Source organism: Trichomonas vaginalis, chromosome II (assembly GCF_026262505.1).
Source record: "Trichomonas vaginalis G3 chromosome II, whole genome shotgun sequence".
Classification (NCBI taxonomy): Eukaryota; Parabasalia; order Trichomonadida; family Trichomonadidae; genus Trichomonas; species Trichomonas vaginalis.
The window spans coordinates 8840564-8868040 of record NC_067204.1 but is presented as its reverse complement, the minus strand read 5'-3'; the positions used below and the strand labels follow the sequence as shown (position 1 = coordinate 8868040).

Below are 27477 nucleotides of genomic sequence, written 5' to 3'. Positions count from 1 at the left end.
GATGTCATTGCTTTAACCGCTAACGAAATGTTTCCTGACGCAGTACAATGCTATTATAATGAAGATAAGAACATTCATATTCCTGTTGGAAAATATGATAAAGATTCTGAGTTCAGTATAATGAAATTATATCAAACCCTTCACGACGGTCAGGAAAATCGCATTCGATTTATGCAAATCAACAGCACCCTGTTTTGAAGAGAAGTTTAACTTTTCAATAACGACTAAAAATACTTTCATAAGGAAATTAAAGTTCTGAAGTCATAAATGATATAATATATTTTTATCGTTCAAGACAAAAATAAACTTTTCATATTAAATTATGTAAGCGTTTGAATTTACTATATGTAATGCACGTTCTTTTTCCATTTACATCATAAACGTTAACATATAATGAACCATTTATGTTTTCATTAATGTATAGTTCTTTATACTGACGACCGTTATAATAATAAAACAAATCTGCATTGATGTCGTAAAATAAATCCTCAAATTCATGATTTCCATAATGTGAAACAGTAATTGAATTTTCACTGATTTCATCAACGAAATTATATTCTACTCCATTTGCTTTACTTCTATTTCTATTATTTGTAGAACTTGAACACCAATGTAAATTATCAATCTTATTATTATTTCTAACTTTATCGTAATGGTCAACTTCCCCAAAACTACCAGGATTATCAATCCACTGAATAGCTATTAATCTATGCTTAAGATATTTTTTACCGTTAAGGGTTAATCTTATATATCCATTCTTTTCTTCATACTCACTGACAGTCTTTCCGTTTTTCTTTCTTCTTATTTGATACGGATATTCTGTGTTTATTTCATAATCTTCATCAGCTACTAACGTTTCCCAGTTATTATTTTCCATCGTTTTATAAAAATAAAAAAATCAGAAAATTAAAAATTAACTACATTTATTTTTTTACTCTTCACCTCCATCAGCAGCTAAATTATAATCATCAATTCTAACAGCAGGGATGCCGGCTGGTCTAACTTGAATAGCGAAACAAGCATTTCTAAGAAATCCTAATAAAGGTTTGACAGTGTATTTTTCGCTTATATTTGTATCATCAGCTTTAACACCTAATTTATATGTAATTGGTGCCGTTGATGTTTGACCCTGTTGAAATGTGAAATCAGTTTCCGTAGGGAATCCACAGAGGAAATGAGTGTTATCGTATGATTCATATAAATGTTTAACGCTTCCATCATCAATTAACGACCTCATCACATCTTCATTAAATCCTATCATATCGTTATTTGTATTGCATGCATTAGCAACCATTTCATAGAACACGGACCGTAAGAGCTCTCGGTTCAGCTGGCATACTTCCATAAGCACCCATTGATAATTGAAGGGTTTCAAATTGAGGATTTTCGAAATTCACGATATAATTATCATTCTTCCTAAATAAAGCCCAAATGCTTTTAACGTTAATTGGTGTATAAGCTGCTGTGAAAGTTGCTGATGGTGAACCTTTACTGAACGAACCGTCCATAGGAATCCAGTCCATTACTTTAATTGGAAAACATAAAGCTTGTGATGTATAATGATCGACTAATTCAGTGTAAATATTTGGATCGAGTGAAAATGCTTTAGGATGAATGAAGCAATCAATGAATTCAGCTGATTTCTTCGTTAATCTTTGTTCAACTGTTGAAACAGTAATTTCACCATTTGATTTAGAAACTGCTGTTATCATATTGAATGGTTCATTCCATGGAACAAATTTATTAGTTGGTGGGTCATAATTATCTTTTACCTGACTGATTAAAGAAGGATTATGAGCTAAAATATCTTCTACCGGCAGTGCTGTTACCTGGAATGCATCGCTACTAAATTTAACCTTTAACTGAATGTTGCCTGCAAAAGCAGGAATAAATCTAATAACTTCTAGAATAAGGAATTTACGACATGGAATCTTTATTTTAATGTCAAAATTAATTTCAGCTCCTGCAACTAAAGGTCCTGAGATAATTTGACCTGTTCGAACTGTTCCAGAACGTTTCCATACATCTTTATGTCTCGTTTTTGAGAAAACATCAACTTTCTTTATTTGTTCTGTAGTCTGTGAATTAGAAATGATATATGCTTCTTCTCTTGCGTTATCCTGACTATAAATAACTCTTCCATTTGCTAATAACTGATATGCTTCAATGGTGTAAATTGATTCATCAAAAACGCCAAAGAAACCTGGAGAATTAGTATTTGGAATTGATGAGCCAGTAATAGCTTTATCCAGGATATATTTACTTTTATAGGTAGTTGTAAGGAATGTGTTATAAAGGTCTAGCATATTTTCACCTGGCGGAGATAAATTGAATGTGACCCAGTTATGATCCTTTGCGCTTCCTGGTTGTGATGGAATTTTTGCATCGATATATCTTCTATTAGTATCACCAATATTAATTGCATTATCGATTACCTCAAAATATGAACGAATTTGATGGATATGTTCAGCTGGTGTAAATTCGTTAAGCTGTTCGTTTTGCATGTTTTATGTTAGATAAAAATATTTATTTAGTTTAATATTCTAACTCTTCTTCTTAGTTGAGGAATTTGTTTCTTTTGTTCAATAATTTCATGTTTTACGTTTTTCACAAACTCTTCATTAATTTTGGTTTCTTGTTAAACTACCTATTGACTGGACTGTGAATATAAATGAAAAATATATTGGTTTATCAAATATGTATATAACGCGAGATTTAGAAAGGTTGAATTTGAGCTTGAAGTTGTTGTTATAAACGATACACAAGAATTTAAGCAAACTATTCACATATATAAATATTTCAAAGATGATACAACATTATATGAATGCATGAATGATTTTAATGAAATTTTCGAAAAGAAATTTAACAAAAACGCTTTAGGATTAAATGTGTATCTTGATAAATTAGGTGAAGAAGGAATTCATCCGCAGATTATAGACTTTCATTATGAATTTATTGAACAAATAGATGATTCACATACATGCACATTTGTTATATACTCGCCGTTTAATGAAGTAGCAGAAAAGAGACAAAGTGATTTTAGGATAAGTTTTAAAATTTCTCAGTATAATGAAGACTTCATGAATGTATTTAATTATAAACCTGGAGAAGAACGAACAGTGTTATCACCAATAATAACATATAATGTATGGGACAGAAAACAAGTCATCTTATATTCAAATATCGCTAAAGGGGTTGAAAATGAATTTATCGGGCATACTAGAGCATCACCATTAACAAATATTAAATATTATAAGTTATCAGGAAATAATAGAGAGTTTTGGATTGATATGTATTCTACACACGATCATAAATGCCCCGTTGTATTACCTGAAGACAGAAAGGATGTTTTCTTCCTTGAGGCTCAGTTAATGAATTCAACTATTGCAACTTTATAAGAGAATTCACAAGGTTAGAAATGAGGTTAGATATCGGGTTAGATCTACCCTAAGCCGCGTAGCGGCGAGATGGGCTCAAAGAGCCCTCTAAATTAAGTTTATCATTTATGAAAAATTTAGTATATACAGAAATTAAAAAATTTTTGAGTTAATTTATTTTTAAGTTTATTTTTACTCTGGGTGTTAAAATCTATGATAAAAAAAAACAAATAAAAAATTTTAACGTTATTCTTCCGGTATCAGTCCTTTACTTACTATATATTCATTTAGGGCTTTATGAAAACAGTTATAAGTATATTCGAATGGATAAACTGCGCGTCTGTTTCCATCGTCATCAAATATGAAAAATTCAAAGAATGTATAACCAATGGTTTTAACGTATGTGACTTTATTTAAGTATGCATTAATGTAGAAAATACATCCTTCCTCATCACTCTAGAAATAATTTTTCGTCTTTGTTGAAATTGTTTTAGTTCCTCTACGTCCATAAGGAATGTACGCAATAAATTTAGCATCATAAGGTATTATAATATATTCAGAATTTCTGATTTCATCAATGGGTTCGCTTCTGTTAAAATGCATGTTTCTTAGTTTTACTTGCGTTTTGAAAAGTTCATGGAAACGTTCAGGAAAAGTGTCGTAATAAATGTAATCTGATATATTTATATAAAAATAAAAAAAAATAAAATAAAAATAAATTAAGGTTATTTTTTAAAGTTAATTTTTAAAAAAATATTTTTTTTATTTTTGTAAATGTCAAAAATATGTTTTGTAAATTTACGATATCCGATTATTTTGTCAAAACATGAAAAGGGGGACTGTGGGGCGTAGACCCTTGGTACCCAATTTCATGATACTAACTAAAATTACCCAAAGAGTTTTCAGGGAGGTTAAAATGGTACATTCAAATAACGAAAGTTGATCTCCCAGGACATCCTCTGCAAGATGAAATACAGGAAAAAATAAAGCATGATAATGAGATTGGTGATATCTTAACTTCATATCCCGGGAAATTTTATGTAAATTATAGCACAACGATAAGAAGTGATAGTTTATTCGTCAATGGAAATCCTATAGAATTTCTTATATATATTCCAAGCGAATCAGGAAATTTGGCGTTGGAGTGTAATTTAATTCACTTAGATGCTACTTTTTCATGGCCGAAATATATATTTATTTTTCCTCGTGATAATTACTATATGCGAGGTTACCCTCTAGGGATATACATAGGGCGCAGCGAATCATCCGCTGCTTATCAACGGTGGCTTACAGCCATGAATATTGAATTTAAATCATTAAACATTATGGAGCACTTTTCAAGAATCAAATGGATGAGCGATTTAGGTACTGGAGTTTTAAAATTTTTGAATACGAATCATTTCCAAAATTATATCTGTATTAGGCACTATCTCGGAACCATGGGCAATAATACTTTACTACATGTTTTTGATCTGATAGTATTATTATCAAAATCGGCCCAAGATTTTGAGGACAATTACAAATGTTTTGATCCATCGGTTCAGAAAATGTATGCTACAAAGAATATATCAGATGAGCAGCTGGGAAAATGGAAGCAGATATATAAAGATCAAGAGCATTTAGCAGCATACCACCGCATTCCACCTATAAGCACTAATAATAGTGCAGAGGGTAAGCATAGACACATTAACGAACTTGCAAAAAAAGCAAGAAACTTTTCTACTTTCATCAAATTCATTCTGAATGATACTATCATTAGGATTAATGAATCAATTGATCCCATTAATAAGCAAAAACGCGAGAAGAATGACTTGTTAAACGAAAAATGCATACATTGCGGATTCTCCTATAATGATATTAATACTGATAAGAATCCTTGTAAATATTGCAAGGATTTCTTTATGAATAAGAGTCATGTTCCCTCTGCAGGCATACATGTTATGAAAATAGGAGAAAACGTAGGTGAAATCATAGAATTCCCAATCGATAAAAATGTAGGTGATCAGGATGAACTCGTGGATCACAAAGAAAAGAGTTCGCCGATCGAAATATCAAAATACGCAGAATTTATTGATATTGACGATAAAAATAAAGCAGTTTTAGTCGTAAAACTGCTTTATAATCTTGAAACGTTCCAAGATGCCAAAGATTTAATCAATTCTCTGGAAAAACAATCAAAAAATTATGAATCTGCATTACAAAATAAACCAGAAATTTGGTTGGAAAGATACTTGCCTGAATTAATGAAGGAAGTAAAAGATGCGAGAGCTGCTAGAATGAGATTGAAGATAATAAAGAAGTAGAGATGATGAGTGAATAAAAACTTTGTATTAAATTTGTATATAAAAGAATTGTAAAATATAAAAATAAAGAAGTGGTTGATAGGAATTTGAAAATTCGTTGGGTGTATATAAGTTTGATAAATATATTTATGAATATTAATGTCAAATTGGGTGGTTGCATATAGTAATGAAAAATATATTAATAAAAATTAATGTCATATTGGTTGGTTGCATATAGTAATGAAAATAAGATAAATAAAAATTAATGTCAAATTGGGTGGTTGCGTGATAGAATGCTTCTGTGTATGTGTGGCGTGAGTTAGCATCGGGTGGTTGCGTGATAGAATGCTTCTGTGTATGTGTGGCGTGAGTTAGCATCGGGTGGTTGCGTGATAGAATGCTTCTGTCTATGTGTGGCGTGAGTTAGCATCTGGTGGTTTCATCACAAATTTTAACCCATCCAACTCTTATTAATTATTAAAATTCTTTTACAATTTCTGATGTATTTTTTGATAACATTTCATATGCAATATTTCTCCTTTTCTTTCCTCAAATCTTCAAATATTAATAACTTTGGATATGAAATTATTTGGATCTTTTATGAATTTTAAATGTCTTTCTTAATATCAAATCGATTAAATTATTAATATTTTCTAAATTATGCCTTAAAAATCCAAATATAAAAAATCGTAAATAAAAAATATATTTTTTATTTTTATTTTGTAAATAATCCGTTTACTAAATGGGACTGTATCATGAAAGTAACAAAAATCATTATTTAACAAGATTCAAAACTGGTGCAACGAAATGCACATTGATTTTGTAGTGTAACAAAGAGAGATTTATTGTAAAAAGTACAAAATAGTATATTTATTATCGTGATTAGCGTAGAAATGTATGTGTTTGGGACGGATTTCTGGTGCATTCATAACTAAAGTGATACATTGTCTGGAGCAAGTTCAGATCTTTAACTTATGGCTTGTTTGGTGCTAACTCACCCAATTTAAGTGCACTAGAGGGGATTTTGTCTGTAATGAGCATGCACCTTGAGTTGTTGCTTGGTCCGTGTACGAAAGATAGTAATTTAATACTATACTCGATTAAATGTGAATTTCTAATTTTGAATTTGCGTTTTTTCCTGAAAATAGTTACAATATATGAAAGAGTTGGCAAAACTAGAGGACACGTCTTTAAGGGTTTGGCTCGTGCTTCATGTTAATATGCCGAAACTAAAATAAACGTATATTGGGGGTCGAAAATTGAGAGCTCATATCTTTAAGTGGACTGACAAAACATCCAAAAGAGTGAATTATTCCTAGATTTACAGACAAAAATGTTTAAGTACTAGAGTAGATAATTGAATTGTGAGTGATGATGAAATGAAATGAGGAAGGACAGCAAATGACAAAAAATTGAGAAATTGAATGTATACTGAACTTAAATTAATGTATTAATATAATGAGATATATATTTAAACTAATATGCCGCTAATAAATCTCATATTTAATGTATTTCCCGTTTTGAAATTTTTGAAAATAAAAGCATTTTAAATATTTTTGATACAATTGAAATAAGAAATATATCTATATTAATAGATTAAGTGTCATGTTTGAAATCTTATACCTCTGAAGAAGAATTTCAATCAAGACCGTATTTTATTAATTTTATTCAATAAAAACCTAAGAGTGCAGTCTACCATGATTAGCAGATTAATATTTTCATTTATCAATTCATGAATGGCTAGATTCTTTGTAATTTTCAGAAGAAAGAATTGAATAAAGAGTCAAATTTTGTTATCAGCTAAAAAACGTTCCAATATATGTATGCAGATAGTGGGTCATCAAAATTTTGTGAAATAAAACTTTTTTGTGAAGTTGTAAATGATTTTGTCAAAAACGTTATAACGTTATTCACAAAAGTGATTATTAAATAAAAAAAGATAATATTTTCAATTATATAAAATCATGGTTTAATTACATATTAAAAGAATTATTATAAGCTAAAATTACAAAACCGCTCATAATTTCAATGCTCTACAAATTTTTTGAATTGTGGATTTTCAATGGTAATTCAAGAGCATGCGAATATCAGTGATATCTACCTCGTTTGGACCCTGATGCATATCATAGATCTTTGGTTGGACGTATTTGAGATTCTGTGGCTCAGCTGCACCACATGGAAGGTAATGCTGGATAATTTCCCAATTTTCTGTGAACCAGCAGAACAAAGCCTGTCTATTTCTCGTAGCAAGTCTATCGAGAGGGATGTTAAGATGCTCTGAGAGCCTGTTGGCATGTGTTAAAAGTGAGTAAACAGCGACATTTTGGCCGAAAATTCCAACAAGGTAATTGGCAACGTACTGAAGTTTTGCGCCAGCGTTTTCTATTCTGCGCATGACTTTCTCATTGTCACGGATGGACTGTGCTGTTGTTCTTTTTCTCTCCTTGATGAAGCGTGGTGTGAGGATGCTGCGCTGGAAGTTCATTTTGAGTAATGAGGTTAAGAAAGTGCAATCATTCAATTTTTAAAAATTGAGAGATTAAATTTATTCAACGTTTATCTCAATTTATAAACTTATCAAACAAATAAATGGTTTTGAATGAAATTTATTGTTTGCTATTTGATGAGTATGTTTGATTAAAAATTATTAAAAACTAAATTCAAATTCAAAAACTCAATTTTTGAATGATAAACAAGCTAGATGTTTTCGTCAGGATGAAAATTGTTACTTATCATAAATGTAGTATTATACACTTTTCTAAAAAATTCAAAAACAAGTTTTACCGGTCAAATTTGAGAATGAATTTTCAATTTCAAACAAGTAAGATTTATACTTTATTTTTCGAATTTCATGCTATATCGGTGTATCTTATTATATGATCAAAATGCATTTTTTTGTGTAATTTAAATAATGATTTTTGAAAAGTGAATTCAAATTTTCTTAGGACCAATTTTTAAAGAGTAAGTACCTCTATGATAGATCACAAGTCAGATTTCCCGATTTAACTCAACACTCGTAAATATTTTGAAAATGATAAATACTGAATTTGAATTGATATTTTTTGAATAAAATTCTTTGGCTGCATTTCCGAAGTAAAAGATCCAATGATATACCTACATTAACTTTTACCGAAAAATAATATTAATCTTTATGTTCAATTGAATTTAATTTAAGAAGATTTTCAAAATTATATAATTTCATCCAAATGGATACAAAAAGTAAAAAAATGGAAAAATTAAAATATGATGTTGTACTATGTTTAGTCATCTAGATTATCAAATAATCATAAAATAAAAGCACGTTTCCATCTCAAATTTTCGTTTTTGATTGGCGCACTTTTTTTTAAATCATCGAAATCTCTTCCTATATCTATTTAAAACTACCTGATCTTAAAAAATCCGTCTTCAATTGATAAATTAAATCCTCACAAAAAATAATCGGCGAACATTTAGTCAGAATTGACTGATAAAATCTACTTATTCTATTCTAAATTTAATCAATTTTATATCGTTATTTTTGACCTTTTTTAATAACGATTTATGAGTTTGCTTTGATTTTTTTATTAAAATTTTGTGATATCCTATAATATAACCAACTTATCTATTCGTCTCATGCATTAATATCTTTAATGAAATAACAAAAATTTAGCATTTGAATCTTTATCCGTTCCAAGGAATTCTCTAAGACATCTGATTCAGATGTATGCATACAATACGAACTTATGTTTTTTATGGCATTTTTTGGTAAAAAATTGAAAATTCCGCCATTCAATATTCTAAAATCTATGGTAATTCATTAGAAATATATTACAACATCTTGTATATGATGCATATCGTTGGAGTTTTAATATATTTTAGAATCATATCGATATAGAAATAACCATTTGGTCAAAAATGTCAAAATTTCTAAACTTTAATTGATTAATATCATTTTCTGTATTTAATATGATCACTCATTATATGAGTGTAAAATACATTACTAATTGGCATGCATTGTTGTCAGCCAGTTTGAAAGTGTTGATTAGTGTTGATTTGATATAATCTATCTATGTATTTTTAGATGTTTGTATGACGTTTAACTGAATTAACTTAGCAAAATAGAAAGATCAAATCTCTAAACATGGAACAAATTCAAAAATAACAAAATGCTTAAAAAGGAAGAAATTACCTTGATAACGTAATTTTAATGCATATCTCACTAGGAATACATCATTTGAATTCAAAATTCATGGGTGGATCATAGATCCGGTTTAAATTAACAGGCATTTTATACATTAGTAAATCAAATGTGTGCAAACAGCATATGTATTTAATGTATTAGACATAATAATATTTAAAAACGATTTATCCATATATTTTAAAAAATTTTATGAAACAATGATAGAATAAATGAATGTTAATCATATGATGATTTCAAGTAAATAATAGATGTTAGAAATTAGTTAATAATAAGGCTTAGAAATTATCATTCAACATTGATACATTCAAACCACTATGAAACGCTTTGAATATCAATGAATGATGTATATATGTAATTTTATGATTATTGTTAATGATAAAACTAGCATATGAACATGAAAATAGTATATCACCTTTTTGAAATCAGAACATTTATTCAATTATGGGTCATATTCAATGGATTTTGGAAAATGCTGATTCTTAAATGTATCTTCCACTTATTAAATGAATAAAATCTCAATGATGAATTGAATTTATTCTGTCATGATTCTATCAGCATTTTGCGTCCAGAGAATTGATTGATAAGAATCGGCAACATTATAAATCTGGATCCAGATTTTGATTTTTTATTTTTTGTTCTGCAAAAAAATTTTATTCATAAACGAAACAGAGCATGGATCTGAATTTCGAATACATTGCTGCGCATATCAGCGATTATATTAACAATGAAAACTTCTTCGATACATTTGATATGAGAGATATCAAAGCAATCATGAAACATTCACGCTTAACAGTTGATCAATTCATTACTCTTCTCAAGCAATCACATTCAACTATTAACGCAAGAAAATTATATACATGTACACGAAAAGCAAATATTACTATCAAAAACTTCGAAGAAGTCGTTAAAATTCTGAAATCTGTCAAAAGATACATGAAATTCAGTATATTTGATGGTATTATTGATTTTTTAAAGCATAATGAGAAAGGAATAAACTATTCTACGAACGAAACAGAAATTGTTCAAGGTAGGCCCAAAGCATTTCAAAATGAGAATGAAAATGCGACCAAAGATACGACTATCAATGAAACTGTTGATAATTACAATCTTTCTCGAGATATTTTAACTAGAATCACAGAACTTAAGGAATCTAGTGAGTTTGAAACTGTTTACAAATTCCTTGATGAAATTTCATCGAAAGCAAACCATGAAATGATTTTAAAATCATGCAAAGAAGGACTATGGAAAAAGATTACTACCATAAAATCTGTATTTAATCCTCAGAAGAATGTTCTTCATTTTGCAATTGAAACAGGAAATCTCAGACTTGTTCAATTACTCATCGAATGTGGTTGTGATAAAGAAATGAGGGATTATTGTGGACATACTCCACTCATTAAGGCATCAAAAAATGGTCGGCTGGAAATTGTTAAATATCTTGTCTCGGTTGGTGCTAATAAAGAAGCAAAGGATATTGATGGATTTACTCCACTCATTTGGGCATCAGAAAATGGTAAACTTGACGTTGTTCAATATCTTATCTCAGTTGGAGCTAATATAGAAGCAGAGGATCATTATGGAAAAACTGCACTCATTCGGGCATCATGGTATAATAAACTTGACGTTGTTAAATATCTTATCTCAGTTGGAGCTAATAAAGAAGCAAAGGATAATCTTGATAAATATACTCCACTCATTTATCCATCAGCTAATGGTTATCTTGATGTTGTAAAATATCTTGTCTCAGTTGGAGCTGATAAAGAAGCAAAGGATTGTGTAGGATTTACTCCACTCATTTGGGCATCAAAAAATGGTCGGCTGGAAATTGTTAAATATCTTGTCTCAGTTGGTGCTAATAAAGAAGCAAAGGATAATCATGGATATACTCCACTCATTTGGGCATCAAAAAATGGTAAACTTGACGTTGTTAAATATCTTATATCAGCTGGAGCTAATAAAGAAGCAAAGGATAATAACGGATCCACTGCACTGATGGTTGCAACTGGTAAAGTGGGAGATTACTTAAAAACTATTTGTGCCAATTAATTTAATCATATACTTATTTAAAAATTCATTTTGTTCCAATTATCTCAATCAATTTTTCGAAAATTTTTCTTTTAAGTGTTCGCCCAAAGATACAATGTATGAATGGAAAATTTCAATAAGTATCAACAGAAGAAGGAAGTCTCACTTTCAAGAGAGATTCTAATTGTCCAAAATAGGATGTGATATGCTTTAATCATCAAAATTTAAGAATGTTGCCAATAATTTTGAGATAAAGTCGATAAAAACAAAATGATTTGATGATGAAATAAAAAGAAAACGAGCTGGTATATTGAATTATGCAGATATTCATTTGTTATTGGTTAAAACAAATAAAAACAATTGAAAATTTGATCTCAAAGAAATTATTTAGTTTCGAAATTATGTTTGTTCGTGAACTTGCCATTAACTAATAGTAATTGTTGGGAGGATGAACATATCAAGTATGATGTTTTTTTTTCAGGTGATCAAAATTTAGTGTAAATATCAGAAAAATTGAGAAGACAACGGTAATTTAATCCCCAAATAAAAAATATGTAATTTTTTTTAAAAAAAATTATATATAAACAAACAATGTAAAATAAAAAAATATACGATTATTTTTCTTCTGTTGCTTCTTCCTTTTGTTTTCTTGGAACCCGTCTTTTGACTTTCTTTTTCTTCAAAGCGTTTTGTGCTTGGCCAAATATTTCTTTTACAAGTTCATTCTTTTCCATCAGAGATATCAGTCCATCTCCGTAGTTTGCAGCCAGTATCTGTACAATGATCATGAACTCTGTGGCGAGAGATTGGATTTGAGTGAAGATTTCTTTCTTAAATTTCGGATCTGGTGGCAAAAGTGATACTTTTTGGTTCTGTTCTTCGTTTATTATCTTCTGTCTGTTCTCTAGAATGAGTTCGTATATCTCATTTGCCTTGTTTATGCCTACACCTTTGGCATATTCCATTGCAACTTGCAACATTTGCTTTAATTGCATTTTGGCAAGTTTCATGTCTGTATACAAGGCACCACATGTGAATAAACGCGTTAGTTGGTCAATTTTTTCACTGCATTCTTTGAATTCTTTCATAAGTTTTGTAAACTCGTCTATCGTCGTGTAAACAAAATTTCCCTTTACTTCGTCAATTCTTTCTATTGTTTGCAGGAAGAATTTGCGTGGAACAATGAGTCTCTTTTCGAATGATTCGAATGCTTCTTTGATAATTTGGAGGCATTTCTCGCGTTTGCTCGAAATTTCTTCTGTCATCAAGAATTCTTTCTCAATTCTGATCTCAGGAATCGGCTGATCTTCAAATATGAGATTGGTGGCTTCACTACTAAGCTCTAATTGATACGTCAAGAAGATACTCCATATTTTCATGTCAACATTTTCAAACCATTCGATAAACTCTGCAGCGCTTGGCTCCATTTTGATTCCTATCTCTCTATCAAGTGATAACGTAATCATATGATTGGAGCCTGGCTCAGTAAAACGATTGTAAAGCTCATTTAATGTTGTATTTACCTGTTTACCATTGAAATCGCGTAAAAAGAGTCTTACCATGTTAAAGAACCTCGGAATATACTCCTTTCTAAGATGGGAAAGCGTACGCTCTTGCAACAAGATTTTGTTTCTATTTCGGATTCCAGTGATTGAAGGGGAACTTGTTTCCTTTTCCAAGGAATACTGGATCAAGGACTTCGGCAATGCGCCTATTTTCTTGAGAACTTCGTAATCTGAGCGTAATAAAAAGGCAATTCCTCGAATTTGTTCGAAGAAATGTTCTAATTTGTTTTTAAGTGTTTCGTTTAATGTCTCGATCTGTCTACGCATATCTTCAAGTGACTGTGTGCTGTTTTGTGTTAATGCTGTGAAATTATCTGAAGGAAGCTCTTTTGAAATGAGATGGCACGTTTTAAAGACCGTATCTATCGTCTGCCTCAAATGTATATATACTTCTGTAAACGTTTTGCTTTCAAAAGGTGGAATAGCCAATAATTTATCGAGAGTATGATGATATCTGCGCATTCTGAATGCGTAGTACCATTTTACGAATGCTTTGTTTCGTGCCCAGTTCTGAAAGAATGGAATTTGTTGAGTCATGTAAGTTCTTTCTTTGAAATTTAAAAATTTGTTAAGAGGAATGAATTCGCCAGTTCTATCTGGTGCTATTTTAACAATTCCGTGTAATGAAAGAGTTCTAGTATTCTCAAAAGGAGTCGACATTTCGTTTGTTTTTCTAGAAATGGTATATGAAAGAGATGATGGCCCACGAGGTGTCGAGGCCTTTGGTTTACAATGAAACAATGTCTTTTCAGGAGAAAAAACAAGCTTGGGAAGGATATCTCGATCAGTTAATGGTTTTACAAAAGTTTTCGTCCTTGTTGAGCGAGGTGATATAGGAGAACTGAGTGATTTCGGGATAACTAACGTATTATTTGCTAATATAAGTCGCTTTGGCTTCCTCGGAGAGTATGATCCATCTTTAACGTAAAGTGGAGGTACAATCATATAAGGTTTATAGCCATCAAGAACGTCTTTTGCTATCGGCCATAATAACCCTCCGTCTGCAGTTGAAAGTAAACTGATTAACGGGGAGATTCTGTCTGTTATCTTGATTCTTTGATCTTTCTGTATAACTTTTGTGAAAAACTTGTATAGAGGTGAGAAATCTCGCTCTTTTTCTGGTGTATCTCTGCAATGGAGGAGAAGCTGTTCAAGTTCCTGCTCCATCAAAGAGCGAGATTTTGGAGTTTACAAATTCGTTACAAATAAAGATTTCGCTCTCACGGAAGCATTTGAATTTGATGACAACACAGATTGCCAAAGTATTTTTCTTGATTATGGTGGCATGAAATTCTAGGAAAATTACTTCAATTCTACTTCTTTAATTAAAAAAAAAACTTTTAATACATATTTCATGGGAAATGATGCTTATATCCTTCCGAAATACTTGTTGCATTCTATTAGATAGATATCTCTATCATCTGAATTTCAAATGTCTAACAAGTGAACAATCGCTCACCTCAACTCATGAGTAATCAGCAAAGATGTGTTTAAACTTGATCTGTTGTTAAATATAATTCATTTATCGATAAGTAGTATATGTGGAAGGGTTTAGTGACTTTTTTTGTTACATCTATATATAGACGATGCATTAAAATATATTTATTTATAAATCATTAAAAAATTAACATTAATTTTAAAATAATTTATTTTTTTATCTTTTATAAAAGAAGCTATATATAGATGATGTCAGATATTCCGCGATTAATTAAACATTGTTTAAATCCTGAATGGGTTAAACTTCAATTTAAAAATGAAGATTGTGAATTATTAAATGAATATGAAAGCCAAAATAAGCTAATGAGGTATAAATATAATGATAAAGAATATTTAATTTCATGGAATCAATGGAGTCATAATCAAAGACCTCATAAACGGGAAGAAGAAATTGAAAATAATGAAATGGAAATCATTGATGACATTAAAGAGGATGGAATTCCTAAATTTTGTAGAAAAACCTTTAGAACTAAGTTAGGAGCATATAAACGTAGAGTATTAAATCCTGAATACATAAAACATTTATTTAAAAAGGAAGACTGTGAATTATTAAACGTTAATGAATATGAAAATGCTAAATCAAAATTGAAATATAAATATATTGGAAGTGATGAAAGGTGTAAAGATAAAGATAAAGTTTATTCAGTTTCATATAATAACTGGCACACGTTAGGGATAAGAAAACATTTAGGAGATTATGGTAAAAGTTCTGAATTCTTTAAATCTAGTATGTACGAGAGAGTAAAAGAAATTAGAAATAATTATTTTCATGAATGAAAAATAAATTTTAAAAATTTCATGTCTTACATTTTTGAATAATTTATTTTTTTATTTAATGATAAATGAGTGGATCAAGATTCGTAACCGTCAATCAATTAATGGATGCTCTTTCACCAATTCTTGAAAATGTTAAACAAGTAGATGTTTATTTCGATGATTATGTAGAAAGTTTATTTATAAAGGTAAGTTTAATATTAAACCTATTGCTTTTGCATTTGATAATAAATTAATTGAAAATGCAAAAATTTGGGAATTAATTCCGAATATTGAATTTATAACAAATATTAATGATAAATGTTTAAACGAATTCAACCACAAAAGTTCTTTGTAAATAATGATCAAAACTGAGGAAAAGAATTTAACGGTTTTAAAATATCTCATACCCAAATAAAGTTTCAGAACTAGAAAATGAAAAACTTCAGAAAAAATTAAACGATAGACTTTCAAATGATCGTATTGAAAAAATAAATAAACTAGCAGAAGTTGCATTTAATAATGAAATATTTGATGAATATAACCTTGAACTCAGTGATGGGCTTTAAGGACCCGGGCTCAACGAGTCATGATTTATGAATCAATTATTTGATTTATTCTTTCTTCAATCTCTTCTATTCTTTTTGTTAAATCATCTATTTTCATTAATGAGGTGATTCTTGATTGAGGAATAGATTTCAAACTAACCACTCCTTTTATTTTTGAAATTTTGAATCCATCAACTTTAAACATTTTATTCAATTTACATGTTGTCAATTCTTCAAATAATTTTTTATTATTAGCATAATAGTCATTAAATTCTTCAACAGATGAAAAAATTTTTATTTCAGTAATTGGTTTAACAACGTTTATTTTTGTTGAACATTTTCACTTTCATTTATTTCTTCCTCCTCTGTTTCATTTATTTTTAAAATCGGTTTCATTTATCATTAAATAAAAATTAAAATATAAGTGATGAAATATATTTTTTAATTAATATTAAATCAGAAATGGCGGCAGGATTCTTTAAAAAATTATGGGATGGAATTAAGAAAGCTGCAGGTTGGGTTTATAAAAAGGTTATTAAACCTGTTGCAAACTTTTTGGCACCAGTAGCGAAAACGGCAGGAACTATCATAGGTGGAGTATTAGGTACAAAAGCAGGTAATCCGGCGATGGGAGCACAAGCAGGTAACGCATTGGTGGAATTGCTGAAGGAATACTTAATAAAATAGGGGTAGATAGTGGAAAAATAAATAAATATTATTTTTATCTTAGTATCGGTTGTAGTCTTTGATAAACTTTTTCTCCTTTATTTAAAATTTCTCTTATTGGGGCAGCTTTTGGCGTTATTGATTCAGCAACGTCACTAATTGCTTCTTTATTCTTAAATATCCAATTTGCTCCTTTCTTCATTGTTTCCCAAACTTTATGCGCTCCTCTTTTTACTTTATCCCACAGTTTCTTAAAGAATCCTGCAGCCATAGTTGATTATTTCATTAAAATTAAAAATTCATTTTCATCTTTTAATTTTGATTTTTTATTTAATAATAAATGACGACTAACTATTTAGTGCCAAACACAAACCGATTAATGGAAATGTGTTTCATTCATTCGAAAAGATAAATGAAATATTCGCAAAGAATGATGGAAGAAGATATTATAGAGAACTTGAAAGTTCATGCTATGACTCTGATGCTCCATATTTTGATGATAAACAAACTCATTTAAGAATTACAAATCCGGCTCATGATGTGAACCAATTAGGTGACACATATATTAAACGCAAAGTTAAAGCAACTCTAGTTTCAAATAAAGCTTTCACATGTGATGCCGCTTTTAAATGCATGCGTTTATTCGTTGGTTACAAATCATCAAATCAAAGCTTTAAACAATTAGAAGTAGAAACCGAAAGAGGTGATGCCGGTTATCTTCAGATGGATTGCGCCCGTGAATCTTTCGCATTTGCAACATATAAACCAAAATCAGAAAGGAAAGTTAAAAAGTTTGTTCATTCGTTATATAATAATGTTCAAAAATATGATAACTCAGTATGTGGTAAATATATTGACCCTTCAGAAGTTTTCAAGAAAGCAAATGAAGAAGTTGATATCACTTTTGATATGATTATTCCGGTAAATGATTTGTTAGCATTTCAGGCGTTCGATGATTATCCTAAATCATTTGGTGAAATCATTCTTAAATATTATGTTTTCAGGGATACTTTAGTATTTTGTCAGGTTGACCCGTTAAGAGTTGCTGATTTACAAAATTACGTTTATGAAAAGATAACTGATGAAAATTATGAAAAGATTATGAATCATGTTTATAAATATGATCGCAAATTCCAACAAATCGGACTTCCTGCCAAATTAATTACAAGCTTAGCCGCTACATCTGCTGACGCAACAGTTGAAGACGTTATTATTTCATGCACAAAGATGGAAGTTTTAGAGGATAAATGCATTACACCAGGATACGGTTTAATTGAAGAATCAGTTAAAGCAATACCACGTTTATTTAGTAAGGAAGATCCATTCATGATTCCAGCTCAACATATTGACGTTCGTTCACTAAATGGAGGTTGCATCACTCCTGAAGGTATCAGCTCAGATTTCTCATACGCTCTTCATAATGTTACAGATGTTGTGTTAGCATTTCCGAAGAATGCAATGCAAAGAACAGTTTTAGAAAATCCAATGCTTCGAGGTCTTCAGGTCACTATAGATTCCAGAAACTTCCCCGATCAAGCGATGACCACAGTGGGTGACATATTCTTTACACGTATGCTTCAAGCTTCTGATTTAGATGGAGTGAATGAATGCACAGAAGAATACGAGGACTCATTAACTAGACCACTGAATGATGATAATGGCACCATTAGCTAGAACATGGAAAGACCAAACTTCATTCTTATGCACTATTCCAGTTCAACGTGATGGAGCGGGTATATTCTTTGATGGATTAGAAACTTTCAACTCACAAGTTACAGTACAAGTGAAAGCTTATCCAATCATTCAGGGTGAAAATGACACTTACTGTTCAAAAGTGACAAATCCTCCTCAGGTTTGGTTTACTAGGACTACATATTGGACATGGACACCGGATGAAGGTTTGAAATATCATCCAACAGGTACACCACCGCAGTATAGAAGTTCATATGATGAAATATTGATGAATAGAAATGTATAAAATTATAAATTTATTTTTGATTAAATGGATTTAAATTCATTCACCCCTTATGAAGAATTAGCGGGAGTATATAATACATACGTAGATGATATGATTAATGAAGCATTGAGTGATAATAGAAATGCTCTATCTAAGGAAAAATTAATGAAAATTCCATATTCTGAATGTTACTTAAATTCAATCACTGCAGCAATTGGTAAACAAAATAAAGGTAAAACATTAACGATATTAAAACAAATTATCATTATTGCTAACACTTCCCCCATTCACATGTGTTAATTTATATCAACCGTTCAGGTTCACCTTCAGATAATACATTTGAATCTTTAAAGCATTTAATCAAAATTCCAATTATTTATTTATCACAAGAAGAAGCAGAAGATTATTTAAAAAACTTTTTAATGTATAAAGAATTATATAATACAATCAAGAAGCAAGGATTAGAGGATAAAATTATTGATAAACAACGGGATGAATTATTTGAAACACTTTCTATTTCAAATTTTGATAGAGAATTTTTGCATTCACTCATTTTTCTAGATGATGCAGTGAAATCAAAACTAATAACAAATGAGAAATCATATTTTAATCAGTTATTAACTCAATGTCGACACATTCAGTGTTCATTCTTCATGGCTGTTCAATACTTCAAAGCATTAAGCACAAACATTAAATCAAATCTATCAACACTTTTCATTTTCAGTGGGTTTAGTCGTCAACAGTTGAACGTTATGCTTTATCAAGTGAATTTACCAATGAGCATTAATGAACTTTACACACAATATCAGCAATTAGGTGAACATGGAAAAATAATAGTTGATTTAAATAAAGGAGGTGTTAAATTTGATTAACTTTTTATAATTAATTTTTATTTTTTATTTATAATTAAACATGACAGAAATAGCAAATCTTCTACAGGTTCCATTAAAACAAGGGACAAACAAAAGGGGTGCATATAATAGAACTATGAAAGTTCCAGACGGAATGAAAGAATTAGTTCATATTGTTGCTGGTCTTCAAAAAGATGTTAAACAAATGAGAAACGTTTTAACATTACCAGAAGCTCAAGCATATGCCAAACGTCATGGTCCAAATTGGGAAGCACACGAAGCAGACATTACAGGACCAAATGGAAAACCTGATGGTATAAATGAAGTTTTCGTTACTGATGGTCAAGGTAATATTAAAGTCATAAATGGGTATAAATTAACTATATCTGATTATCCTAAACGTAAAGCATATAATGAATGTTATCCTATGCAATTTGATGAAAATGGAAAAGCTGTTAAACAATACATTGGAGAAGGTGAACATGGTCCAATTAATTCATACCGTCATAATCCATATTCTTATTTCAATGAAGAATTAAACGCTATTGAAGAGGGACCGGATGGATTACCACGATATGTTAATCAGTTTGATGGTCAATATACAAATTTGAGACCTGAAATTCCAGCTAAGAAATTCTTTAAAGTTGCTTTATTCGATCCAGTGTTCAATGAACAGAAAGAAGCAATGAAAGCAGAATTTAAACCAATTCAAGTGGCAAGAATTTCTTCATCTTCACTTTCAGAAGCGTTCAAGGAATTGATAAAGAAACCACTTTATTCTCAACAAGGTTATAACTTTGATTTAATTAAAGAAAGTGATAGACGTAAATTAGAAAAATCAGATGGTTTTAAGAATGCATGTAATGAAATGATTAAAGATATTGTAAATGATAAAATAAGACTGGAAGAAACTCAAAGCAATATCAATAACATAATTGGTGCAGTTACAAAGAAAGTATAAGCAAACAATGATGAACCTTGGGATATTACCGTAACAACTAAATAAAACTTTAAATATATTTTTCTTTTTTTTATTCAATTATAAATGAGAAGACATTTCACAAGTCAAAAGAACACTAACGCAAAAGCAGAGATTACGGTTGGTTATAACGTAAATGATGATAAATCACGAATTATTCAAAATGTTAAAGTTAATGTTAGCCCTGAATTAACAAAGTCAGCAACTCAACCAAATTTATTAACTCGTGACTTACCAAAGAATGAGGAGAATGGAGACCCAATCATTTTATCTGAACCCGGTAAAGAACCCGTTGAAATCCCCACATATCCAACATACCCCCCACCTCTTTCATCAAACATCGAGAACTCAGGAATCTACGATTACAGTCGCAATACGCCATATAAAATAGACATTAATTCTGAATTAATGAAAATTTACCGTGATATAATAATTAATAATTATGATTCAATAATAAATTTAATTGATCAATCCGGTTTAATTATTTTACCTTATGAATCATTAATTCACATTATCGCCATTCTTTGTGATGTTCAGGATTCAGACGTTAAGATTCAATTTTTCATAGATGATGAGGTTTCATGCTGCGGAACAGTTGCAAAAATAAATCCTATAAAGGATATTAGCACAATTAAGATATCAAAGAACGGAACAACAACTGAACTTCATTTAACTTATAATGATATTTATAATAAAATAGTTGATGAATATAAAATATCACTTGAAAAATTCTTTGTTAAGGCCATTTAATATTCAAGCATTAACATTATTGAATAATAATCCTTTGAATCATAATCAATAATAATTGACCTTTCACCAGTTTCTATCGTTTTTTTATTTCTTTTTGTTCCCCACTATCTGGATCGGTCATTGTAATTGTTTTTGTTATAGTATCAGCTTTATCTTTAACTTCAATCTTTTTTCCATCAGGATATTTAAACCAAAATTCCAAAAATTCGATATTGTCAATCTGTTCATATTTTAATCTATCAATTACATTTTTAATACCATCTGAAAATCTTATGAAATGGTCATTATATGGGTTTGATTGAACTAAATTTGAATGAAGTGAAATATAACCCGATGATGAATATGACATTGACTCATATTTTCTGAAAACACTAAAATTTATAACATGAATGAATTTCTTATTCGTTGAATTTATGAATTCTTGAGGTAATCTTATTCTAGTTTTATTTATCACTGGAAAATAACGCTTTACCATATTTTTAATCGTAATAAAAAATGTCAATTATCAATATTATTTCGAATAATAGCTGTGAATTAAATTTAACAGTTAGCGGAATTTATAATGTTACTCTCGTTTCTGTGAGTGGTAAATTTAATCCCATTCTTTTAGACCCTTCAGATTATATATCATTTATTAAAGATGACCTTGAAAAAACATATGATATGTATATAAATAATGTGATAACGAAATGGGATATTAACATGATTTTAAGTTATTTAAATGAATCATTTATCATATGGTATGAAGAAAATTTTAAATCAAAACCTGATAAACTTTTTGAACTTGATGAAATAAATAACCTTATTAAATTTCCGCTGAAAATTAAATTTTGTACTCCTCATCTTCGTTCATTGTTGGGGATATTAAATTTTGAAAAAGATGTTGGGGATGTTTTGTATTCTGACACTGGTTCCAATTTCATTTTAATCAAATGTGATAAAGTTAATACCCCAATGAGATTTTCACATCAAACATTAGACCCTAACTCTTACCCATCAATACAAAACATTTTATCCATCAACTTAAACATATTTTCTTTATCATATCCGTTTCAATTATCCGGGAATTCATTTATTCTTCATTCAAAAGATTTATCAAATATTAAATTTAGAATAACTGACCTATTTGATTGTGATTTAGAATTCATGAATGAAATATTATGGCAATTTCAAATAGAAAAAATAGGTGATGAGATAACGGATTAAATATTTATTTTTAAATCATAATAAATGATTAAACAACAGCAACCACAACAACTTAAGGCACAGACCATTACATACGCCATATATGCATATAATTCAAAGACGGCAGAACAAACGCAAATGTTGAAATATGGAGATTTGGAGATAGTATTGAAAAATGACCATTTCGAATTCGTTTGCAAAGGTGGTGCAGTGATATCAAATATAAAAGAAATTTTATTTATGAATTCAAAAATTAAAGGAATAACGGATGATATAACATCCAATTCCACCAGAAGAACAAAGATATTACGCATTAAATGCATTTCCTAAAGTTTTGAAGATTGGAAGATTTAATTTAAATGAGGAATTCATAAAAGGTTTCCTAAATGACATAATGAAGAAAGCAGATAAGGGATACGTGGATAGTGAGTTAGAGAGAAAGCAGATAAGGGACTTGTGGCTAGTGAATTAATGAAGAAGGCAGATAAGGAATATGTTAATGAAAAAGATAATGAAATTATAGAAAGGGTTGAATGGTATCATGAACGGACATCGAAGATTCTTAAAACTAAAGCTGATACAGGATGGGTTTCAGAATGTTTAGACCTTAAAGCAGATAAAACTTATGTTAACAATGAGTTAGAGAAGAAGGCAGATAAGAACCATACACATACAAGTTTTACAACTGTTGCTATAGAAAGTATTGAAGGAACGGTTGAAGAAACTGGTGGGGATGCATTATATTGTAAACCTCCTAACTTTCCACAAGGTTTAACATCGGATGACGACATAACGACGATGAGAAACATTAGATGTAAAGATGTTTATGTCATGAAGGATGAATATAATATTAAATTCACTGCTCAAGATTTATATGACAAGAAAGCAGACAAAAAAGAGCTTCAAACATTAAAGACAGAAATACTTCAAACATTATATCCTATAGGCTCTATTTATACGTCAATGAACTCAACAAATCCAGCAACAGTTCTGGGTTTCGGTACGTGGGAACAAATAGTTGACAGGTTTTTTGTATTGTGCAAACTCTTCAAAGGAAACAGGAGGAAGTAAAACGATTTCAGGTGAAAATTTACCTGCACATAGTCACTACATAGATTTAAGTACATCTCAAGCGGGTTGGCATAAGCATAGATATTGGGATTGGTCAGCAATGATAAAAGGTAAAGGATATGATGTTAAAGACAACGTTAAGTTTGCTATAGATTGTTACTGGAGTAACACTGAGGGAGGAGGAAACCATACACATCGCGTTTCAGGATATACACAAACAACGGGACAAAGTAAAGATTACATGCCGCCATTTATGACAGTTTACGCATGGTATAGAGTTCAATGAATGAACTAAATATATTTTATGTCTGTAATTAATTAGGTAATGAAGTAATGGATGAACTGCAGAAATAAATGGTTACGTTAATGGTTACGTTAATGGTTACGTTAATGGTTACGTTAATGTTTTCAGGTCATTCAAAAATAATTAATTATTGAATAACCTGAAGGTGTCACTATGTCACCATGTGTCACCAGGTCACCAGGTCACCAGGTCATTTAACTTCTCTGAAAAAATGTGACAACATGACATTTTGACAACAACACAGGAAATAAATGTTTACGTTAATGTTTTGTCATGATCATTCATCGTTTCTTTGTCATGACTTCTTCATCGTAATGAATGTATATTCTTTGTCAAACATGAGCGTAAATGATTTGTCATGATTTCTTCATCGTAAATGTTTTGTCATGATTTCTTCGTAATGAGCGTAAATGATCCAAAAATAATGTTTAGGTGAAGAGGTGAGATTTCACCTAAAATATATTTTTGGTCAAAGCTTCCACGAGAGAAAAGATTCATCATTCGCTAAGGATTCCAAAAATGAAAAAATCATTGATTTCGGCTGAGAAAAACAGCAAAACCCTTCTTCCACGGGAACAAAGAAATAAAGAAGAAATAAAGAAGAAATAAAGTAAATTTTTTATTTATTCCCGTGGAAGATAGAGCACTTTTATGACACTTTTTATTCACGACAAACAAGACAATTTATGCTACGTAGCCTGTCGACATAAGATTTTATAAATTGCATATTTGACGTAAATTTATTTCCTAGTTATTCAAAAATAATTAATTATTGAATAACCGAAGGTGCTACCATGTTACCATGTGCTACCAGGTCATTTAACTTCTATGAAAAAATGTGACAACATGACATTTTGACAACAGTCATGAAAGGATTAATGCAAAAATAAATTCAAATCATACTTTATAAAGCTTCATTTACAGGTATTTCATCGTCAGTAAATGAATCCTCATTATCGTTTGGTTCAACCTGTTTATATAATCCTTTCATTTCTTCTTTCAAAACATAACACCATGTTTGTTTACCGTCTATTCTTCTATGTTTCCTATCACATTTATCCTTAATGCTCATTTGAAAGTTTTTGTCTTTCATGTCTGATGGTTTGCAGAATAGAGCATTTTTACACGTCATACCCGCACACAATTCATCATAATGTGTATTTATCCATACATCTAAAGGATTTGTTGATAATTCTATTAAATCTTGTTTGGCTTCAGTCATCGGTATGATTCGTACATTAAATGATGAAAGGTCGTAATTGATAAAATACGTCAGTAAATTATCATAAAATTCCTTTGTGCATGAATCCATCAAATTCTTGAAGTAATCAAATTGACCCTTGAATTTACCATTAACTCTTAAAACTACGTATCTTCTGTCTCCAACTTCAATTTTGACAAGGTAAACGTTGTTAGTTACGAAAATGAAGTTTGCAACATTCTGACCTGTTCTTCTGGGTTGATTCTTTTCATTAATTCTAATCTCATTATCCGTTATAATTGATTTCAAAGCGTTGAAGTTTGCGAGTCTATCTTCACCTACATTCTTGAGTTCATTAAGTACAAGAAACATTTTATTTTCAACAACTGAGTTGAAATTACCCGTTAGCTCACTTATTTCGGTAATGTTTTTGCATGAATAACCAGCGAGAAGTTCAGAAATAATGTCAGTAAATCTGTTTTTACCTGTTCCCTGAAGTCCTTTCAAAATAATTGCTGTTTCATTCTTGATTCCAGGATGTTGAATCATTGATGCAATCCAGCCGAGAAGGTATTTATACACTTCATCGTTATTATCACAAATGGCTTCTTTAATGAAATTCATAAACATCTCAATTTTTGAGTAATCAGGCTTTTCAAGAATGTTGTATTTATAACCATGAAACGTTGAGAAAACATCTGGGGAATCAGATTTAAAGCAAACACCCTTAACGGTTAATGAGGATAATTGATTTAGTAGTACATCCCATGCTGTTATTGTTTTACCTTCTTCTTTAAATAATTTAATCATTTTGAGTGACTCTTTCATGTTTGATTGAAGAACAAATGATATTTGATTCATTTTGTCGTGTATGTTGTAATCTTTCTGAATGAAATATTTATTTCCACAATCTACAAAACGGATTACACGTGATAAATCCTCAATTACTTCAGAACTGTTTTTATACTGATGATTTTCAGCCTTGCGTCTAATATCTGTTATCAAAAACGAGTCGTCAAGTTTGATATCAAATGTTATTTTTGGCTTACGTAATAAAGGTAAAACATATTCATCATAATATTCCTTTTGATATAGTTTTAGAATCTTCACTAAAACAAATGGAGAAGTCATTAAATGTGCATATCTATTACGTGCTTTTTCAAAATTACTTTTTGCATTTTCAGTTAAATTGCAGAAGTTATAAACGTTATCGTATGCTTCATTAATTAAATGATTAGGTAACGAATTAATAGCTTGAAACAGTGTGAATAATGTTATTTCTTTTTCTAAATTCATGTTTCCACCGTCATTATGTACTTCAAAATCACAGATGCCATCAACTATGCTCTGGGCAAGTTTATCGTCAATGTTTACATCTTTGTTTTCATTCATGATAGTCTTTATTTCTTCGTTCTTCTGTTCAACTCTTACCTTAATATTCAAATCATTTAATATATCATTCACTGTTCTGGTTAATGTTGAATCATAACTTCCACGAATGAATGAGTATGTATTGATTGGTTCTGTTGCATTCTTGCGAACTCTTGAATCAGCCATAACTACTAAAGAACGCTTTGAATCATCCATTGAAGTCATTATATCAATATCATAATCATTGCAGGAATAACATTTAATCATTCTGTTCGAGGTTGAATAGAAGAAATTAGTGTTGCAATAAATGTGAAGACCTCCTGAAGCGGTTTTAACGATAACATCTTTATCCGAAAGTTTTGATAAAATGTCTTTTCTAACTGTTTCTTTAAGTTCATCATTGTATGATTTATTGATATCAACATCTATAATCGTTAAATTTGAAATTTTATTTACTAATAAAGCCATACCAGTTTTCCTTCCTCTTCCTCCATCGTGTTTGAGGTAGTTATGTAAATCAATCTTGTTTTCACCAATTCTTTCGTTGAGGGTTTTAGTTTCTGCCACAACTAATTCCTCAGCTAATGAATCAATGATATTTTCATCAGAAACGATATAGTTGTTGCTGTTGTTTGTTGCTGTCATTTATATAGGAATAAAAAAATAAAAACAATTTTAAAACTAACTTTATTTTTGGGACTGCATCATATTTCCTATGTTGTTGTCAAAATGTCATGTTGTCACATTTTTTCATAGAAGTTAAATGACCTGGTAGCACATGGTAACATGGTAGCACCTTCGGTTATTCAAAAATAAGTCATAACTACCTTCCTCCTATGTTGTTGTCAAAATGTCATGTTGTCACAAACTTTAGAACGGCATAATTTAAATTTTTATTTTTATCATAAATGAATA

General features: G+C 30.1%; 14 protein-coding genes and 2 pseudogenes across 16 annotated transcripts, besides 2 other annotated features; 8 read left to right on the top strand and 8 right to left on the bottom strand.

Annotated features, from left to right (window-relative positions):
- Nucleotides 1-4110: part of a mobile genetic element that runs on past the window's edge.
- TVAGG3_0510520 (His-Me finger endonucleases family) lies at nt 434-877 on the bottom strand (the record flags this gene model as incomplete). The annotated part of the gene is made up of 1 exon (XM_051236919.1): nt 434-877. A coding segment is annotated over one exon (444 nt), but the record flags the coding sequence as incomplete, so codon positions are not given.
- On the bottom strand, nt 1306-2504 carry TVAGG3_0510510 (uncharacterized protein; the record flags this gene model as incomplete). Its single annotated transcript, XM_051236918.1, has 1 exon — nt 1306-2504. A coding segment is annotated over one exon (1199 nt), but the record flags the coding sequence as incomplete, so codon positions are not given.
- Nucleotides 2829-3398, top strand: TVAGG3_0510500 (uncharacterized protein; the record flags this gene model as incomplete). The annotated part of the gene is made up of 1 exon (XM_001299900.1): nt 2829-3398. The coding sequence occupies one exon, from the start codon at nt 2829-2831 to the stop codon at nt 3396-3398; it is 570 nt and encodes a 189-aa protein (XP_001299901.1).
- Nucleotides 4111-4924: 814 nt separating the features above from the next.
- TVAGG3_0510480 (uncharacterized protein) lies at nt 4925-5680 on the top strand (the record flags this gene model as incomplete). Its single annotated transcript, XM_001299899.1, has 1 exon — nt 4925-5680. One exon carries the CDS (start codon nt 4925-4927, stop codon nt 5678-5680), a length of 756 nt encoding a protein of 251 aa, XP_001299900.1.
- Nucleotides 5681-7622: 1942 nt separating this feature from the next.
- Nucleotides 7623-8144, bottom strand: TVAGG3_0510470 (uncharacterized protein; the record flags this gene model as incomplete). Its single annotated transcript, XM_001299898.1, has 1 exon — nt 7719-8144. One exon carries the CDS (start codon nt 8142-8144, stop codon nt 7719-7721), a length of 426 nt encoding a protein of 141 aa, XP_001299899.1.
- Nucleotides 8145-10486: 2342 nt separating this feature from the next.
- On the top strand, nt 10487-11924 carry TVAGG3_0510460 (nerve growth factor signaling pathway; the record flags this gene model as incomplete). Its single annotated transcript, XM_001299897.2, has 1 exon — nt 10590-11885. The coding sequence occupies one exon, from the start codon at nt 10590-10592 to the stop codon at nt 11883-11885; it is 1296 nt and encodes a 431-aa protein (XP_001299898.1).
- Nucleotides 11925-12280: 356 nt separating this feature from the next.
- Nucleotides 12281-14628, bottom strand: TVAGG3_0510450 (uncharacterized protein; the record flags this gene model as incomplete). The annotated part of the gene is made up of 1 exon (XM_001299896.1): nt 12479-14596. One exon carries the CDS (start codon nt 14594-14596, stop codon nt 12479-12481), a length of 2118 nt encoding a protein of 705 aa, XP_001299897.1.
- A 2061-nt stretch (nt 14629-16689) lies between these two features.
- On the top strand, nt 16690-16914 carry TVAGG3_0510440 (N-acetylmuramoyl-l-alanine amidase family; the record flags this gene model as incomplete). The annotated part of the gene is made up of 1 exon (XM_051236917.1): nt 16690-16914. The coding sequence occupies one exon, from the start codon at nt 16690-16692 to the stop codon at nt 16912-16914; it is 225 nt and encodes a 74-aa protein (XP_051094741.1).
- Nucleotides 16915-16948: 34 nt separating this feature from the next.
- TVAGG3_0510430 (uncharacterized protein) lies at nt 16949-17164 on the bottom strand (the record flags this gene model as incomplete). The annotated part of the gene is made up of 1 exon (XM_051236916.1): nt 16949-17164. One exon carries the CDS (start codon nt 17162-17164, stop codon nt 16949-16951), a length of 216 nt encoding a protein of 71 aa, XP_051094740.1.
- A 1857-nt stretch (nt 17165-19021) lies between these two features.
- Nucleotides 19022-27477: part of a mobile genetic element that runs on past the window's edge.
- TVAGG3_0510420 (uncharacterized protein) lies at nt 19763-20139 on the top strand (the record flags this gene model as incomplete). Its single annotated transcript, XM_051236915.1, has 1 exon — nt 19763-20139. A coding segment is annotated over one exon (377 nt), but the record flags the coding sequence as incomplete, so codon positions are not given.
- TVAGG3_0510410 lies at nt 20184-20662 on the top strand (annotated as a pseudogene). Its single transcript has one exon. A coding segment is annotated over exon 1 (479 nt).
- TVAGG3_0510400 (uncharacterized protein) lies at nt 20747-21185 on the top strand (the record flags this gene model as incomplete). The annotated part of the gene is made up of 1 exon (XM_051236914.1): nt 20747-21185. A coding segment is annotated over one exon (439 nt), but the record flags the coding sequence as incomplete, so codon positions are not given.
- Nucleotides 23447-23972, top strand: TVAGG3_0510390 (annotated as a pseudogene). Its single transcript has one exon. A coding segment is annotated over exon 1 (526 nt).
- On the bottom strand, nt 24895-25212 carry TVAGG3_0510380 (uncharacterized protein; the record flags this gene model as incomplete). The annotated part of the gene is made up of 1 exon (XM_051236913.1): nt 24895-25212. The coding sequence occupies one exon, from the start codon at nt 25210-25212 to the stop codon at nt 24895-24897; it is 318 nt and encodes a 105-aa protein (XP_051094737.1).
- On the bottom strand, nt 25635-26583 carry TVAGG3_0510370 (uncharacterized protein; the record flags this gene model as incomplete). The annotated part of the gene is made up of 1 exon (XM_051236912.1): nt 25635-26583. A coding segment is annotated over one exon (949 nt), but the record flags the coding sequence as incomplete, so codon positions are not given.
- TVAGG3_0510360 (Prim-pol domain family) lies at nt 26656-27207 on the bottom strand (the record flags this gene model as incomplete). The annotated part of the gene is made up of 1 exon (XM_051236911.1): nt 26656-27207. A coding segment is annotated over one exon (552 nt), but the record flags the coding sequence as incomplete, so codon positions are not given.